Raw genomic sequence first — 20825 nt, forward strand, 5'->3', positions numbered from 1 at the left:
ATAAGGGGGGGCCACTTGCCACAGTGACTTTGCCCATTGAAGGCCACCCTACCACATTTCTAGTTGACACAGGTGCAGCCCGTAGTGTTCTGCGAGAACAAGACCTGCCAGACCCATCCTTTCTGTCAAATATTGACGTCTCTTGTGTTGGAGTGGATGGCCAGCCAAGACATAGCCCTTTAACAACTCCATTACGAGTTGGCTCTAGCCTGCTTGCTCGCTTTGTGGTATCCTCCACATGCCCAATTAACCTATTAGGTGCTGATGTTCTCTCACGCCTGCAAGCATCCATCACCTTTACCCCGGATGGGCAGGTAGAAATGTCCACACCTCTATCTGAATCAGACACCTCAGCCTTGTGCTCCTTGCCTCTAATGCTGCATTTAGAAAAGCCCCGTGAGAAAGCAGCAGAATTAAGGTCCAATTTCCCAGAGGCGTTAAAGATACAGGTGCCCGCCAAGTTATGGTCCTCAGGCCCAGAGGACATAGGTCACCTAAATGTTCCCCCTGTGGTGGTAAAGCTCATTCCAGGAGCTAAATTACCAAGAAAACCACAATATCCATTAAAACCAGCACAGGCCGCTGCCATTTCTACCCACATCAAGGCACTCTTGGAGAAGGGTGCCCTGGTGAAATGTAAATCTGAATGCAACACCCCATTATTCCCTGTGAAAAAGAAAACTCCCAAAGGTGAGCCAGAGAAGTACAGGATGGTTCAGGATCTCCGTGCTGTTAATGAAGCTACCGTCCTGGACACCCCTCTTGTACCAAACCCCCATACTCTGCTCTCTGGAGTCCCACCATCTGCAAAATTTTTCACAGTCATTGACCTAGCAAATGCTTTCTTCAGTGTCCCACTGGACCCATCCTGCCAATACCTGTTTGCTTTCACCCATGAGATGCAACAGTATACCTGGACTGTCATGCCCCAAGGGGCACAAAATTCACCAAGTCAATTTGCAAAGGCCATGGCCACCATCCTTGACCCATGGCAAGCCGAGCACCCAGAAGTTGTTCTGCTTCAGTATGTGGATGATTTGCTGCTCTGTGGAGATGATATGCCCACTACTGAAAAGTGCTCAATTAGCCTGCTTTGTTATTTGGCAGAACAAGGATGCAAAGCTTCGCTCATCAAGCTACAGTTCTGCCAACCCTCAGTCATTTTCCTTGGACATTGCCTATCTCAAGGTTCCAGACATCTTACCCGGGACCGGGTGAGAGCCGTACTGGATATTCCAACTCCAAGGACTTCAAAATCCCTCCATGCCTTCCTAGGCCTCATTTCCTACTGCAGAGCATGGATCCCAGAAGCCTCCCTGCTCATGCAGCCTCTCTATGACGCACTTAAGTCTGACCCTTTTTGTTTGCCTAATGAAGCTCTGGACAATTTCAATGCTCTTAAACGTGCCATTGCTTCTGCTCCTGCCTTGGGCCTACCTGACTACTCAAAACCTTTCAAATTATTTGTCTCTGAAAGACAAGGCCACGCAACAGGAGTTCTCACCCAAACTAATGACTTAAGAGGCCGCCAAAGGCCTATTGGATATTTCTCATGTCAACTGGACATTGTGGCCAGAGGGACTCCTTCCTGTCTCAGGGCTGTCTTTGCTGCAAGAGAGCTCATAGAAAGAACCTCAGACCTGGTCCTTGGCCACCCTCTGGTTGTTTTGGCCCCTCATGACATCTCTGCCATCATCAACCAAGTCCAGCTTAAGCACGTGTCTCCAGCCAGACACCTACGCCTCCAGTGCCATCTTCTTCTACCTGACAATATTTCCATCCAAAGATGTCAAGTTCTTAATCCATCCACTCTTCTTCCACTCCCTGAGGGGGGTATCTATTATGGATTTATCACAGATGAAACCTACATTTACCTGCTTTGTGGATGTATCAAGAAAGTCATGCATCCACATTTGACATTTTATGAAGATGAGAAGCCTCTCTGTGAAGGCCCAGATTACGCCTTCTGCACCATGTGGTACAAACCAGACATTGCTCCCGAACCTTGCTATGAAGATGAGCTTTACCACTGGACTGATGTGAAGCTCACTGCTCAAGATTTCTATTGTGACTCTGAAGGCAATAGCATGGTCTTAATCCAACTACCTCAACAACTTAACTACCTCTACCGCCATTGGGATACTGCTATCCCACATATTCCTGTTACCAAATTGAAGACAAGGTCATGGAATGACCTTGGGCCCATGGCAAAGCTATGGGCCACCATGGATGAAGAACAGCTACAGGAAAATGGTATTGTCAAATACCCAACAACTGACCTTCTGGAAGCATGGCCACGCCACTTCCTAGAAAAGGAATTTCAAGATCTGGTCATAGTGAATGATTATGACCCCGAAACACCTCATGACTGTTTTGAACAGATGAAAATGGAGACAGTGCACCTACCAACTGTGCATGAGAATCCATTACAAGATCCAGATTTTACCCTGTTTGTGGACGGCTCAAGATATGCTGATGAAGAAGGAAGATATCATACAGGATATGCCGTAACCACAACAGACGAAGTTATCAAATCATCATCTTTACCGCCAGCAATGTCTGCGCAAGAAGCTGAATTACAGGCTCTGACTTCAGCATGCAAAATTTCCGAAGGAAAACGTGCCAACATCTATACAGATTCAAGATATGCTCTGGGTGTGGCACATGACTTCGGCCTAATTTGGAAGACAAGAGGATTTCTTACCACCGCCGGTACACCAGTCAAACATAGTACTGCAATTAAGGAGCTAATGGATGCCCTCCTACTCCCTGAAGAAGTGGCCGTTTTGAAGGTAAAGGCCCATGGGAAATTGGATACAGATGAAGCAAAGGGCAACCATTTGGCTGATCAGGCTGCTAAGCTAGCAGCCAGGGATCTGCAGGAAGTGGATGAAGAAGTGTCCGGACAAGAAGAAGAAGAAGAAGAAGAAGTCCCTATTTTTGCTCTGCAAACTCTTCCTACTGATTTGCGAATTTTGCGAGAACAGCAAGCTGCAGTCACTCCTGAAGAAACCCAAAAATGGAAAAATAAAGGAGCTGTCCAAAAGGACGGAGTATATTACAACAACTTCAAATTTTGCCTTCCAAAAAATTTATATCCAGCAGTTGTCCAATGGGCACATGGGCCTGCACACCTGTCAAAAGAATTGATGGCCGCCCTCATACAGAAGTATTATGAAGCACCCGGAATCACAACATTGATCAGCAGCTTCTGTAAGGCCTGTGTTATTTGTGCAAAATGCAATCCAGGAAGACCAATCAAGGTGCCTGCAAAACACCTGGCAAAGCCCATGTACCCCTTCCAGCGAATTCAAATTGACCACATCCAAATGCCCAAGAGTGGGCCCCATGAGTATGCACTAGTCATAGTGGACATGTTCTCAGGGTGGCCAGAGGCCTACCCAGTGGCCAATATCACTGCAAAGACAACCGCAAGACGCCTACTTACAGAGATAGTATGTAGATTTGGACTCCCAGAAGTCATTGAAAGTGATCAAGGCCCAGCCTTCACAGCAACAGTGACTAAAGAAATCTGGACTGCTCTAGGTGTGACCCTAGCCTTCCACACCCCTTACCACCCACAAAGTAGTGGTAAAGTAGAGCGCATGAATGGCACTCTAAAAGCCAGAATGTTAAAAATGTCGCAAGAAACAAAGATGCCCTGGCCAGAAAGCCTGTCAATAGCTTTATTTAGTGTTAGGCACACACCTAGAGGGAAGCATTCACTGTCCCCATATGAAATTCTATTCGGGACAGCACCCAGACTAGGTTGTTATTATCCGCAGCAGTTACAGCTCCAATCAGATGTTTTAGTAGATTATGTAACTGAACTTGCAAGTGCCTTGAACAAAATACATGCCCAAGTTTTCTCTTCAATTCCAGATCCCGATTTGGATACAGGTACCCATAACCTGCTTCCCGGAGATTGGGTTCTGGTCAAGAAGTTTGTGCGGAAAAATACCCTGGAACCAAGATTTGACGGTCCATTCCAAGTCCTCCTGATTACCGCAACCTCCGTCAAACTGGCCGGCAGGCCAAATTGGATCCACGCTTCCCACTGCAAGAAATCTCCAGCCCCTGAGGAAGCAGATACCGCACAAGCATGTACCTCTGGTACACCTTCTCCTTAATCAGCCTTATAAAGGCCCAACAAGTAGCCATCACCAAAGATATTAGTGGGTATACCTTCTGGTACAATTCATCATGCACCCATGTGGCTACTTACACCTTTGACTATTGTGACATTGTAGAATGCCCGTTCCCCACATCACAAATCCAGAGTATTTACAGAGATATCCCTCATTCAAAAGACCCATATGTTTGTGTAGTTGACAAACAATGGGGGCACAATTGTAATCATTGGGGGGCGGCGGGATGGAATGCCGGGCCTGCCTGGGGTTACAAACCAAAAAGTGCCTTATCTAAAGTAGATGAACAAGGTAGATCCCTTCTCCAGAGAATGACTTTGAGAAAGCCTGGGGGAGGTACACCAATGAAATTAATCCTTAACATTGAGCATCCAAGCCCAACGGATGCAGACCAGTATGTGATGGGAATGTATTGGAAAAAGGGTTCCTACCGTAAATTAGGGCATTTCTTCCTAAAAGATATGTGCAACTCTTCCGAGTGGCAAGGGGCCACCCATATGGTCCCTAACCCATTAAAACCTCATATCCAGACCTTTCAAGACATGATGGCCATTGCTAACCCCACCTTTGAAGATACCATGGCCGCTGAAACAGGTTTTAATGATGTAAATTTATGGTTAGAATGGATGAAATATAATGCTAATAAGCATAATAAGACTGCATGCTATGTGTGTGGTGGTGCCCGGCCTCACCTGGGTACCGTACCTCTAATCCTGCCAGTAGATATAGAGGAATGTGTTTTAAGCCTCTTTGCCTATCACTATGATTTTAACAGGTCCATATGTAGTGCATGGACAAAGGAGTATCCTCTCCTAACCAAGGATGTCAAACCCCCAGACGGTATTACCGTGTATAAAGGTAATTACACTTGTTATGCTAATTATGATGGAATTGGTAGATTCTTGGGTAACTTCTCTAAGGGGTATTGTGCTACCTACAGGAGTGTCTCTATGGACTTGTTGCAGTTTCACACCAGGTCATTAGGGGACATCTACTGGTTGTGTGGGGATTTACAGCTGAGATCCAGAATGGACAAGGAGTGGTGGGGGGAGTGTACTTTGGCTAAAGCTATTATGCCTATACATATTATCTCTGACACACACCTCGTCACCCATGAGTCCAGGCACACTAAGGTTAAGCGTGACGCCCCAGTGAAAGGAAGTTTTGATCCTCATGTTTATATTGATGCTATTGGGGTGCCTAGGGGGGTACCCAATGAATTTAAAGCAAGAGATGAAGTTGCTGCAGGATTTGAATCACTTTTTGCCATAGTTACCACAAACAAGAATTTAAATTGGATCAATTACATTTATTATAACCAACAGCGGTTTGTTAATTATACCAGAGACGCCCTCCAGGGGTTGGCCGAACAGTTGCAGGCCACATCCCAAATGGCTTTCCAGAATAGAATGGCCCTAGATATGATCTTAGCCGAAAAAGGAGGGGTTTGTAAAATTTTACCTGACACCTTGACCTGTTGTACCTATATCCCAGAAAACACAGGCCCTAATGGTAAAGTTACATTAGCCATAGAAAAATTAAATGACCTGTCTATAGAGTTAAAAAGGAATTCTGGGATACAAGATCCCTGGGACAGATGGTTTGGTTGGATGACAGGATGGCAAAAGGCTTTAATGCATATTGGTATGGCTATACTAATTTTTCTTTTTATCTTTGCTCTTCTCTTTTGTTGTATCCTCCCATGTCTGAGAAAATCCCTCCTGAAGACTGTTGACCAAGCGGCACCCACTTTCACCCATCTCGAAGTTGATGACCAAGAGCTCCAAGACATCAACTCACCCTGTCTGCCGCTGCAAACAATCCCTTTTGTTGATAAAGTGCAGGAATTCTAGGAAGGGACTAACTTAGGGACAGCATCTGTCAGTGAATGGTAAAGGCCCCGTGTTGGAGAAGTGGTGGGTTAGCTGCCATGGGATACCCATGGGTGTGAAGTGTTCGAGAGCCATACTGACGGATGAGTTAGCCTATCAGGGTCAGAACTAGGGACAGCCTTGCACTTTGCATTAACACCTAGCTAGTGGCCACGGGGTTTCTGTGCCTTTGGGTTAACATGTCTTCCTGGTACTAACTTAATAAAGTTTTATCTCTTAGAATCTAACATTTCATAGGGGGGACTGATGTGGGATTATTTAAAAAACCTTATTGCACTTGTATTCAATTATTGCACTAACTCCATTTTAACTTTATACTGTGACAATCCTCCATTTTGTCCTCCTAACCTGACTTCTTCAATCCTCCATTTTGTCCTCATAACCTAACTTGTTCATTTTAAAACTACCTTACATGACAGAATTTCCCAGCGCATCTAATACAATAGAACAAAGACTGTATTTTCTATAAAGACATGATTAACACAGGAATTGCTGACTTTTCCTTAGATTTGCAACATAGTATAGTTTGAAGGCCATGAGAACACAGTAGTAATGAAATGTTCTATTCATAAGAGACCTTGCACCTGGCCACGAGGCCTGAGATCACCGACCGTGTAAAATGACGCTCAAGACCCCTTGTCCCCCACCCGTGTCCAGAACAATCCCACCTCTTGGTGGGTGGACACGGGACTAACCACTTAGTTGTTTGGACCAATTAATAATATTGATAGGAGGACACTGATCACGACACTTAACAATTAATCCAATTAATGATGTTTATTTGCTGATATTCTAATAATTAATGATGACGTAAAATGTCTCTTAAAAGGACCTGCGCGTCCGCTTTTTAATCACTTGCCAATAAATTTTCTCGAAGTTATTTTAACCTGAACCTTGTGTGTCAGACTTAATTACTTCAGCGTATATACGCAATTTATTTTATTAATTTGGACAGGAACAGATAGACATTTAAACATTTTGGTTTACTGCTAAAAAGTACCATAACAATACATTAGCCCACTGAGCTATCTCAACAGCCTTTAAGATGTATTTCACTTCATAAGACGTTTGCAAGTCAAGTGTGATGACAAAAAATATATACTTTCCGTGTATATTACGGAAGAACCCATGGCAATAGATGTGCAAATGATTGCTACTAAAAACTTGCAGAATAATTGTAATTGGTTAACTCAAGACAAGGTGCTGCAGCAATTAAAGAAAGTTAATATAAATAAAGCTCCAGGGCCTGATGGTATCCATCCACGTGTACTTAACCCCTTAAGGACACATGACATGTGTGACATGTCATGATTCCCTTTTATTCCAGAAGTTTGGTCCTTAAGGGGTTAAGGAACTAAGTGTAGAAATAAGTGAACCTCTGTTTTTAATCTTTCAAGATTCTTTTCTTTCAGGAAGTGTTCCAAAGGAGTAGAGGAAGGCAGATGTAGTTCCTATTTTCAAAAAGGGTTCAAAATCCTTGCCTGGAAATTATAGACCTGTGAGCTTAACTTCTGTGGCTGGTAAAATATTTGAAAGGTTATTAAGGGATAATATTCAAGAATTCCTTGAGAAGAACATGGTTATCAGCAAAAATCAGCACGGTTTTATGAAGCACAGGTCATGTCAAACTAACTTGATTGCGTTCTACGAAGAAGTAAGTAGAAGTATAGATCAGGGTGTTGCAGTGGATGTGATCTATTTGGATTTTGCCAAGGCATTTGATACAGTTCCACACAATAGATTAGTGTTCAAACTCAAGGAAATCGATCTAGATGAAAATGCTTGTTCTTTGGTAGAACATAGGCTTAAAAACAGAGTACAAAGAGTTGTCATTAATGGTAATTTTCAAGCTGGACAGAGGTGGCAAGTGGTGTCCCTCGGGGGTCTGTTCTGGGACCCCTTCTATTTAACATGTTTATAAATGATCTTGAAGACAGCATTGAAAGTCATGTTTCAGTGTTTGCAGATGACACAAAACTTTGTAAAATAATACAATGTGAGCAAGATATTACTTTACTGCAGAAGGATTTAGATAGACTGGGGGACTGGGCACTCACATGGATTTTTCGAAATGTAATTTTGAAAAATGCAAAGTTATGCACTTCGGCGTAAAGAATACACAAGCAACGTATACCCTTAACCCCTTAAGGACAGAGCTTCAGAAGCTTGACTTACGCTTAATGACACAAGCAATTTTTGCATTTTCTTGCTGTTTGCGTTCAACTGCAATTTGCATCTCTCTCATTTATTGCACCGACACATATTATATACTGTTTTTTAAAGGACAGAAAGGGCTTTAATTTGATATAACATATAAATATATAAATGCTTACTTATTATAAAAAAAAATACAGAAAAATGCAAAAAAAATGAAAAATATTGTTTTTTTTACAGTTTTTGCAATCATAATGTGTGCATAATTAGTGCAGGTTAAGGAAAGTAATTAAAAATAAATTCATTTATTTGTTCTGATTTACAGAATATATAATGTGTCTGGGATTTTCAGTTTTTTTTGGTAGTTACAGGTCACAAAGCACAAGGAGTAAAATACAATTTTAATATGGAGCGATTTTAGAATTTGGTATGTTTGTCTTGTAAGCCTAATAGCCATAAAATAAAACAAAATTGCCACACAAAAGTATATATTTATATAAAGTAGACATCACAGGCTATTTACCTAAGGTTGTTTTGACACTTTCTTTGTAGCCATTTTACCGCCAACCCCTGCTAAATATTGGAGTAAAATTGTGTTTTGGGGGGGTTTTCGCACACAAACGTATAACAAAGAACTTCTCATGTGTATTTTGTAAAGTTGTTGTGTGCTATTCCTGTACAAAGTTTTATTATGTGTTCAGTTACTTCTGCTGAGTACAACGGTACCCCCATTGTATGTCTTTGGCACTATTTTGTGAAGCTACAGTGCCATATAGGAGACCTGTCCTTTTCAGTATTCACAGTAGAATTTTGAGAGACGGATATAATGAGCCTATGCTTCCATTTGGGGTATTATAACAGTTTGACTGTTCAAAAACCCCCACAAAGGCCTACCATTTGTAAAAGTAGACACTCCAGGGTATCTCATAAGGTGCATATTGTGCCTTAACATGCCCCCATTTTTTTACCATTACATGCCAAAGTATGTGGTAAAAAATAATTTTGTGCATTTTTTACATACGGATTGCATTTTTGCTGGGCATTTTGTATATTTCATATGTGCCACTAAGTTCAAACCCCCCAAATTATGCTCAGCTAAGTCTTCTGAGTAAAAGGACACCCCCATTGTATGTCTATGGCACTATTTCGTGAAGCTACAGTGCCATACAGGAGACCTGTCCTTTTCAGTATTCACAGTAGAATTTTGAGAGACGGATTTAATGAGCCTATGCTTCCATTTGGGGTATTATAACAGTTTGACTGTTCAAAAAAAACCCACAAAGGCCTACCATTTGTAAAAGTAGACACTCCAGGGTATCTCATAAGGTGCATATTGTGCCTTAGCATGCCCCCATTTTTTCACCAATATATGCCAAAGTATGTGGTAAAAAATAATTTTGTGCATTTTTTGACATATGGATTGCATTTTTGCTGGGCATTTTGTATATTTCATATGTGCCACTAAGTTCAAAACCTTCAAATTATGCTCAGCTAAGTCTTCTGAGTAAAAAGACATCCCCAATGAATGTCTTTGGCACTATTTTGTGAAGCTACAGTGGCATATTGGAGACCAAGCCATATCAGTTTTTACAGAACTTTGAATTTTGACGCTGGACCTATGTGCAATTTCCAAGCATCTTCGTAAGTTTTAAATTCAAACTACCCCACAAAGGCCTACCATTTCTTAAAGTAGACACCCCAGGGTATTTCAAAAGGCATATTTTGAACCTTAGCGTGTGATAATTTTTCCGCTAGCTTGTACCAGGTGTAGTGGTAATAAGCGTTTTTTCTGCCTTTTTGACACACAAAGTGAGTTTGCACAGTATATTTTGCAAACCTTATGTGTACCACCACTCTATAATACTTTATATGTTGCTCAGCTATGTCGGCTGAGTACAAAAATACCCCCGTATGTACCTTTGCCAGGTATATGTGGACATCGGAGGGGCACATTTGGGACACAGCCATTCCATTTATTTTCAAACTTTACATTTTTACGCTGTGCCCATGTCCCATTTTAGAGTATTTTACCAGGCTATATAATCCAAATACTCCATAAAGCCATACCATTTTTTTAAAGAAGACATCCCAGGGTACTTCAAAAGGCATATTTTGAAAATTAGTGTGGGATCATTTTTCCGCTAGCTTGTACCAGGTGTAGTGGTAATAAGCGTTTTTTCTGCCTTTTTGACACACAAAGTGAGTTTGCACAGTATATTTTGCAAACCTTATGTGTACCACCACTCTATAATACTTTATATGTTGCTCAGCTATGTCGGCTGAGTACAAAAATACCCCCGTATGTACCTTTGCCAGGTATATGTGGACATCGGAGGGGCACATTTGGGACACAGCCATTCCATTTTTTTTCAAACTTTAAATTTTTACGCTGTGCCCATGTCCCATTTTAGAGTATTTTACCAGGCTATATAATCCAAATACCCCATAAAGCCATACCATTTCTTAAAGAAGACATCCCAGGGTATTTCAAAAGGCATATTTTGAACCTTAGCGTGGGATCATTTTTCCGCTAGCTTGTACCAGGTGTAGTGGTAATGAGCGTTATTAAATGTATTTTTTTACTTTTTAAAACTTTTTTTACTTTTTAAAACTATTTTTTAAACTTTTGTTTTGCTTATTCATTTTTTTAAAGTTTCCTAAACTTTCGTAAAACTTTTTTTTACAGATTTAACATTTTTCTAAGCTTTTTCTTTTGCCGTTAACCCCTAACTAGCAGTAAGCAGCACTAACAGTAAATTCCCAATTTTCCCATAACTCCCACCCACCCCAGCTAGCAAAATATTTAATTATACAATATTTAAATTAGTTAATTAAATTAATTTAACCCCTGAGGGTTAAAAAATAAATAAAAGTTAATCGTCAGGGGTTAAAAAAAATTAGATCACAGTATAATACTGTGATCTGTATTTTGATCACTGTAGGCAGTGATAGACTGGCAGGCAAGGGGTTAATTTTATTTGGACTGGGTAAAGGGTTTATTTTTTTTTATTTTTTACTTAAACGTTATTAAAACTTTTTTTTTACTTAATTTTTTAACTTTTTAAAGCTTATTTTAAAACTTTTTTTAACGTTAACCCCTAGTTAGCGTAATACTAAATCCCCCAATTCCCCACTAACTTCCACCCTCCCCAGCTAGCTAAATTTATAATTTTAAAATATTAAAATTAATTAATAAAATAAATTTAACCCCTGAGGGTTAAAAAAAAAAAGAATTAACCCTCAGGGGTTAAAAAAAAAAATCAGATCATATTAAAATGTAATCCCTGCCAATTGATCACTGTAGTCAGTGATCAATTGGCAGGGAAGGGGTTAATTTTTTATTAATATGGGTAAAGGGGGGTGGGATTTTAATTTAACTTTTTTTTTTTTTAACACCAGGGGGCAGGATCACTGAAGATCTGTCTCCCTGCACTTCACACTGAACCCGGAAGTGCAGGGAGGCGGAGGTGAGTATACAGAGCACATGTGCCCGCTCTGACATGCTGTCAGAGCGGGCACATGAGCTGGGACAGCCCGATCCGGTGCTCCCGGTCTGCCTCTAATGCAGAGGCAGACCGGAGCACCATTAACCCTACGATCGCCGCGATTGCGGCGATCTGGGGTTAATTTTACCGCGTGACGGACGAGGTCCGTCACCCGTCGTTAAGGGCATCCCCAGGGTGACGGACCTCGTCCGTCACCCGTCGTGAAGGGGTTAATGGAAGCGAATTAGGGATAACAACACACGAAAAGGACTTGGGAATTGTTATAGACAACAAACTATGCAACAATGTGCAATGTCAATCAGCAGTGGCCAAGGCCAGTAAGGTATTGTCATGCATGAAAAAGGGCATTCATTCTCGGGACCAGAATATCATTTTGCCTCTTTATAAATCACTGGCAAGACCACACATTGAATATGCTGTGCAATTTTGGGCACCTGTTCTAAAGAAGGATATTATGGCACTAGAAAAAGTGCAGAGGCAGGCTACAAAATGAATAAAAGGAATGGAACATATGAGCTATGAAGAAAGGTTAACAAATTTAAACCTATTTAGTTTAGAAAAACGTTGCCTAAGAGGGGATATGATAACATTATACAAATATATTCGGGGCCAATACAAACCATTGTGTGGAAATCTATTCACAAACCGGACTCTACATAGGACACGAGGCCATGCGTTTAGACTGGAAGAAACAAGATTTCGTCTAAGCCAAAGGAAAGATTTTTTTACTGTAAGAACAATCAGGATGTGTAATCGTCTGCCTGAAGAAGTGGTTTTTATCAGAGTCCATACAGATGTTCAAACAGCTACTAGATGCATACTTGCAAAAACAGAATATTCAAGGATATAATCTTTCAATGTAGGGTAATAACTGCTTGATCCAAGGATAAATCTGACTGCCATTCTGGGGTCAAGAAGGATTTTTTTTTCCTAGCTTGTTGCAAAATTGTGCTTCAAACTGTTTTTTTGCCTTCTTCTGGAACAACAGCAAAAAACAAATGTGAGGAAGGCTGAACTTGATGGATGCAAGTCTCTTTTCAGCTATGTAACTATGTAACTATGTAACTTCCATTGACTTTTCAAACAAAGCCAACATTTCTAGATTTTATGAGGCCCCTATGTAATATGCTGAAATCCCATTGAGCCTTTCAAGGAGTAAAGTACTCTATATAAGTTGTTGTTAGCAGTGAAAGTTTAGCTGCTACTACGTTGCAATGCAAAAAGGAAGAGGACTCAATTCTTGCTTTATGTGAAGGGCTGTTTAATATGCAATGTTTTTTGAGCTCTGAGAGATGATGATGATGATGATGCATTCAGTAATTACAATAAATATATTTACTACATATACATTCCTCCCAGACAAAATATTTGAATAAAAAAAACAATTTTAAGGAGTACAATATCTTCTGAAGCCCTTTTTTGGTATTATATATTTGTGCAGTAAATTAAAATATATATACCAAAATACTACACACCTAAGGCTGTAATTTATTGGTATAATAATATTGAATAATTTTCTACCATACAGCTAGATATAACCAGTCAGAATCTAGATCTATCATATTATTACTGGAGGAAGTACAGAACATTAGACACATTAGATAAGTAGGTCAGAATGACATGTATTCCATGTGACATATTGTGTATACTTAATTTAAAACATTCAAGAAGAATGATTGACGGGTTCTACAGAATGTAGAGAATTGCCAAATTAATGGAAGATGATGCTCATCTTAGCGGATGATATGACATGAAATCCAATGTAGTAATGTAAACAAAGATTAAAACAAAGAAAATCATACTGATTCACCGTGATTCTCAGTAGTTGGAGAGTATGCTTATTTACAATTTTTCATTTAGATTTATCTCGGTATCAAAAAGACGGGATATGGGGCGGGGCCTGACCGGGGAGCTGAGCAGACACGCTTTCTGCGAGCTCCCGAGCCTGAGCCCGATTTTCGGCAACAAACTACAGAAACCTTACCCGAATCTGATCCTCCAACACAGAAACCGGCACTATGCAAGCTGGGGCACTGACTGACACCTTCCGAACCGGTAAATAAGCTAAGATTCGGGGCCGGGAACTTGGGGCCTACAAAGCATGGTGGACGGGAGAGACGGCCGCTCTACCGACCCGCCAAAACAAGTGGCACCCGCAGCATCGGGCCTCTCAACTCCCCCCCCCAGGACCAGAGGGGGTCATCCTGGTCCACACCAGCGTGTACCCGAAGCCTAAATTAAGCGCAAGGGGTAAGAACAGCAAAGAGCAAGCCTCGAGCACTCACAACTGGGAGCAGCAAGGAGAAGTCAGACGGAGCGTGTCCAAAATGGCCGCCCGCCATGAATCACAGAGGGGAACCACGAGCGAGGATGTGCAGCCCTCCTCTATAGAGGCCCTCGACAGACTCTGCTTGGCCTTCTTCAAACTACAGCGCAGCAGGGGCATGCCCAGCCTTCAAGCGGCACGGGCGGTAGCCCTGTGGATTCGACCGCTGACCCGCCGACGCTATTATGGCGCTCCACTGCAGGTACTCCAAGCGGGCGTTCGCCCACACAAGCACGGACAAGCGACTAGGACTGAGACAACCCACCCCAACTTGGGCACCCCAACTTCCTCACACGCCTGCGGTAGGGTGCAAGCCGTACCACCCGAAAGCCCCAAGCACACCCCCGACCAGATGACCAACAGGCGGCTACCTGGGACAGAAACGGCACAACAAGCGCCGCCGGCATCACCCACCCGCCACACGGCCATTATCGCTAAAACGGACCCACAGGGAAGAGGCGCTCAGTCACCAACCATGCAACTAACTGGCAACCACCTCATACCGCAGCAGGGACCGAAGATGCCACAGCGGACCAGCACCTCCCCAGCACAAAGCCACTCTCCCTGGCTATCCGGACACTACACGTCGGGCATAGGCTGAACTGTCTCCACAACCGGTCAGCCACATGGACTAGAGCCATATAAGCTCCCCAGTACCTTACCACCGGTGGCACTCTCTCATACTTTCCTTATATGATTGCCTTTTTTCCTCATGTTTCTTTTTTGAATTACATACTGCTTAATTTGACATACTACTGTTGCCTAGACTGCATTTAATCCTTAATCTCTGCTACTGTTAAATATAGCTTGTCTAGCTAGGCATATTTGGCCACTAATATGTGGAATACCATGGCACACATGTATAGTTTTTAGGTTTAGCCATAACAAAAGATTTACAGTTAGATGTATATACCTAGCCTGTTCGCCACTGTATCAATCTGTGTGTATTAACCTATAACATAAAAAAGCGCAAGTACTACCATCAACAGGTACACCTGTATTAGCTGAATGTTGCCACTAGCGTTGTACTACATTGCCTGTACTACCTATATTGTCTCTAATCTAATTCACGCATGAACCAAACCTGTTTGCATGATATACTCACATTACAACTGATGCTTTAACGTTAAACTCAGCCTGATAAAATATAAAAATTGTGCAAGCTAATCGTATACCCCGCATGTTAAGCGTGGGAATTTCCTGAGGATTGCTTTTGGGGCACCTCAAGCTTACCTGTCTTATTTAAGTGCACTACAAAAATAAAGAATTTCAAAAAAGACGGGATATAGTAAACTAAACTACACTGATTTGATTGAGAAAACTTTTATAAGTACAAGGAGCCCATTGTGAATGTGCTTTTCTTACCATATTAGCCTTTGAATTTATGCCAGAGGCATTTGGGTACACCGATTAAAATCATACACCACCTGCCACCAAATGATGAGCATGGCATTTATTTATTTAGCATTTGTAATGGAGTTACAATCCACAGATACTATAATGGCCAGTGTCTAGATGTCTTGCATTTAATTTGATGACCGACTTCCAGCTAAAAGGTTCTATGCAATATTTCCCTTGGGAACAGTACAAGAAATAAAATAAATAGTCATATATAATACAGAATAATTGTACAGGAGAATATAAGTGTACTGTTAATAACTTCACATTAAAATAATCAAGTGAAATGATTTTCATATTGGGTACAGTCTGTCACCTAAAACTTAACAGACGTTGGGTAATGCAACAATGACGAACTGGACTGCTGCAGGAAATGTTTAACTGAGTTCACCAATTAATTAATGCATGGGTTGACAGACGTTCTCCAGTTTAAACTGGGAATGTTTAAACAATGAATTAAAAGGACACTCGTGACCCCTTGCTGAAATGCTTTATAAGTGAAGAGTGTTCTTTTTTTATTTCACAAAAAGCGCAGATATCAATAGAAATTGGCACTTTTATAAAAATAAAAATAAATAACCTTATTACACTCCCTGCCTGTCCTTCAGACAACCAGTCCTGTTACTTCTTGGTTTCTTAACTCAGTGGAGCCAAACTGTAAAACATTTGTTCAGAGCATCTGCTTTACAAAGACTTCTAATTGAGCTGCCATGGGTTGTCTGTTATTGGACAGCAACAGAAAATCTGGGTCAGGTTAGGCAAGAGGAGGGCTTTAAAATGCTTCAGATAAAGGATCTGCAGCATTTGAAACCTGTTTTGAGATATACCATCAATTAAACATTTTTTTTTTGTATTTGGGTAGTGCAGCACCCTTTTTTTTTTTTTATTCTTTTTTTTTGTAGTGCATAAGCTGATAACAGGTTGTTGCGAGGTACCCCAAAGGCATTCCTCCAACGCTGGAAAGACATTTGAAACATATAGGTACATGTAAAATCAAGCACATTTTTATAATTAGAGAGTTTAAGTAGTTAGCAGTAGATGATCTAACAGCTGATTCTGTCTCATATCTGAAGTCAATATCACTGGTGCAGCACCCTTTTTAACTATTGAGAATAAAACAGTAATTAGCTTTGTTTTATTAGTTTTAGCAGACTATTTGTCAATCATTCTTACGGAGTAGAATATTAGATTATATTTTTATGAATAATTAACCATTTACCATACATGACAATTATTTAAAAAGCGAGAGGAATAACTAGTAAACAAACATAGGACAACCACATGCATAAATAAATTGATGTTCAGCGTAACTTAAAAATACAAATTACATAAATTGAAAGTGATACTAGAGTCACCAAAACAACTATAGCTTAATGAAGCAGTTTGGGTGTATAGATCACGCCCTTGAAGTCTCACTGCTCAATTTTCTGCCACAATTCTACACCAAAACGGCTTCATTAAGCGGACGTTGTTTTGGTCAATATAGTGTCCCTTTAAGTTTCACAAAATATTTAAAATGTTTGTAACAGGTTTTATACTTTTTAAGCAAATACACCATTCTAGTACTATAGCAGATTTAAAAAGCTGTAAAATCTAATTGTCCTAGCAGTGTTGGCACTATACGACAGAGAAGCAATGTTTTAAATTACCTATATAATTAATCTTCTGTTATTTTATGTTATTTTTACTTGCCTACAATTGTCTATAACTATGCATAGCGTTCAAATAGCATTTGCAGATCCAAACCACGGTGGCTACTTTTGCAGTCGATACCAACTGACAACGTCAGAAGACAGTAAAGAGTGACCCGCACACATGACCATAGCATGTCTTGGATAGCAGTTTAGACACACTGTTTAACTTAAGCGACCACCTAAACTAATCACGCTAGCATATTTAACTGACTAGCGATCTGTACCCACACTACATACACGATAGACTAGAGCAGCATAAGGATACTCGACCAACTGCCTAAGGCAGATATAGAACGCACTATGTCATCGAGATACAGCTTGATATACGCAGCTAACTGTTAAGCATCAATTACTCTTTTTTATTTCACTTTACGTCCGTTACCAGAGCCTGCATTACTATTATTCAAGTGTTATACTATTATCTATAATGAAGCCTGTTTCTTTCACTTAAAAAAGAAAAAAGTGCAACTGTCTCTCATGCCAGGACGCTGTTTACGAATTTTTGAACGCATTACGCTAGTAGATGCTGTTGTGGCGCTACCAGCCTGTATGTTATTTCTGTGTTGCACACTAAAATAAAGAATTTAAAAAAAAAAAAAAGCTGTAAAATACAGTAATAGAGGAAGGTTTTCACAATCCTTCTGAATGCGCTGATCTAAGTGCAGCTCTGGCAGGTAAATTAATATCTGAGAGGTGTGAAGTCCTAAGCTTCAGTAGAAATGAAGGAATGTGGTTGGAAGTTAATTTAGATTAATTAGTGCAAGACTAAATCTAGCCCATGTATAGACTTTTAAAAAAACAAGTTAACGTAGAATTCAGGTAATCCCAAAAGGTTACTAGGTTTTTTATTGCATCTGTGCACTTAATAGAAATTGCGTGGTTTATATATGCCTTATAAGCATCACATATGCAGATACATATCAATTAAATATGTTGTCTGTTAAACCACAAGTCAGCATTTTAGATGCATTTGCTTATTTTTCTAATTAAAAGTTTCCTAATCTCACTAAAGAAAGGAAGTACAGGTTCTTTTTCTTCAAAGTACAATTTGAGGAAAAAATATAATTCAATGGGAGAATCCACCCACTGGGCAACAACATATTGTCATATAATATAATAATAACAATATCAATAATGATAATAGAATTCTAATACTATAATAATAATATAATGATTTTACAAGTAAGTATACATTTCTTGCGGTGAAACATGAATGAAAAAAAGAAAAAAAAAAAGAAACATGCAAAAAAAAAAAAAGACAAACCACAGGGAAAATGAAAGGTACTTTCAAAGGTCCCTTACCTTCAATTCCCAGCACATTTTGCTCCTTGTTTTCCCCTGAAACTTCAAACTTCTGAATAATGTCAAGGCACTGCTCTGTTGTCACGTTAGTCATCTGTGTACAGAAAATGACAGCGTTGGTGTAAGTTCTCCTTGCTGCAGTGCAGGGAGTGTTAATGAAATTGAAAGTCTAGGCTCATGGCTATGACAGAACTCCCTTTGATATGGCTCTACGTGCAGTGAACTATAAAAATCTGTCAGCAAAACAGTTACAAGTATTGAATTTTTTCTATCTCTTCATAAAATGTAACTTTTCGTCGACAAAGTACACAGTCAATAGAGCATAAACCAAGTACCAGCATGAGTACTTGGGGACACGTTGGAAAGAAATAGAAAATTCACCACTGTGTTACCAGCTAAGACATCTATTTGCCAGATAAATCAGCCATAGATTGCTACACATTTGCACACAAAAATATAAGGTCAAAAGATGAAAAAAAAAAATGTGCTGTACTAACATTCAGAACTATAAAAGCGTCCAAAATATTTTGTGAAATTATTCTCCTGTTCTGAGGTAATACTAATCTACACTCCACTCCAAAAAGGACAACCAACACATCTTCCAAATGTATATTAACCCCTTAAGACCGCAGCCAAATGTACAAGTTGTGATCCAAAAAAACGTAAACAAAACCTGGCATTTGCGCTACATGTCTGTCCAACCATAATTCACCTCTTTCATATTAAATGCACCCCCCATTATTATATATCATTTTATTCAGGGGAAACGGGGCTTTCGTTTAACATCAAATATTTTGGTATGGAACATAATTTAATATGAAAAAACTATTTTAAAAATGGGAGAAAATAAGAATTTTTTAAATTTTTTTAGTTCTACGTGACATTCTAACTGTGAATGTCATAATACTGTTTGCTTTTACTGCAATACAATACACATATTTGTATTCAGCGATGTCTCGCGTGTAAAACAGTACCCCCTATGTACAGGTTTTATGGTGTTTTGGGAAGTTACAGGGTCAAATATAGCGTGTTACATATTTCAGTTTTTTTACATTGAAATTCGCCAGATTGGTTACGTTGCCTTTGAGACCATATGGTAGCCCAGAAATAAGAATTACCCCCATGATGGCATACCATTTGCAAAAGTAGACAACCTAAGGTATTGCAAATTGAGTATGTCCAGTCTTTTTTAGTAGCCACTTGGTCACAAACACTGGCCAAAGTTAGTGTTAATATTTGAAAATGCAAAAAACTAATTTGAACGCAAATTTTGGCCAGTGTTTGTGACTAAGTGGCTACTAAAAAAACTGAACATACCCTATTTTCAATACCCTGGGTTGTCTACTATTGCAAATGGTATGCCATCATGGGGATAATTTTCATTCCTGGGCTACCATACGGTCTCAAAGGCAACCTGGCGAATTTTAATGTGAAAAAACTGAAACGCAAACCTTATATTTGACTCTGTAACTTTTGAAAACACCATAAAACCTGTACATGAGGGGTACTGTTATACTCAGGAGACTTCGCTGAACACAAATATTAGTGTTTCAAAACAGTAAAACGTATCACAACAATTATATCGTCAGTGTAAGTGCCATTTGTGTGTGAAAAATTCAAAAAATGTCACTGTCACTGACGATATCGTCGTTGTAATATATTTTACTGTTTTGAAACACTAATGTTTGTGTTCAGCGAAGTCTTCCGAGTAAAACAGTACCCCCCATGTACAGGTTTCATGGTGTCTTGGAAAGTTACAGAGTTAAATATAGTGCTAGACAATGTAATTCCCTGAACTTTTGGCCTGGGTTGGCAGGCAGGTCCTGCAAATTGTAATTAATAAAATGACCTAATTATGTAAAATTATTACATAAATATATGCGTAGAATTATTATATATATATGTGTGTATATATATATGTGTGTATATATATGTATATAATTTTTTTTAATTATTTTTATTTATATATAGGTATATACATAGTGATATATACGTATATACTTATGTATATAGATATATATATTATTTCGTTCTACATGTATTTTGATATCAATATATATATATTAATTTTAAAATACAGTTAGAACGAAATTACGCATGTTTATATATTTTTTATCTATTTTTTTAAAATTATTTTTAAATTATTTTTTTATTTATTTTTTTAACGTATTTATATATTTATTTATTTTTTATTATATATAAATATATATATAATGCAAATTATATATATATTTAATCAATATCATTGTACGTGTATTTTGATATTAATATATATATATAATTATGTATATATTAATATTAAAATACACGTAGACAGTGTATGCATATTTATGTGTATGTGTGTATATGTGTGTGTATATATATACTTAGATCATATATATAATAAATATATATATGATCTAAGT

At 39.4% G+C, this 20825-nt stretch overlaps 1 protein-coding gene across 3 annotated transcripts in view; it reads right to left on the minus strand.

The window, feature by feature from the left end:
• Positions 1 to 20825, minus strand: part of PLCH1 (phospholipase C eta 1) — a 124454-nt gene that overhangs the window by 66008 nt on the left and 37621 nt on the right. For all 3 annotated transcript variants that reach the window (XM_063442572.1, XM_063442570.1, XM_063442571.1), the window contains one exon: positions 18421 to 18514. In XM_063442572.1, the coding sequence (XP_063298642.1) occupies positions 18421 to 18514 (94 nt within the window). The remainder of the gene's footprint in view (positions 1 to 18420; positions 18515 to 20825) is intronic.

Source organism: Pelobates fuscus, chromosome 2 (genome assembly GCF_036172605.1).
Source record: "Pelobates fuscus isolate aPelFus1 chromosome 2, aPelFus1.pri, whole genome shotgun sequence".
Taxonomy (NCBI): Eukaryota; Metazoa; Chordata; class Amphibia; order Anura; family Pelobatidae; genus Pelobates; species Pelobates fuscus.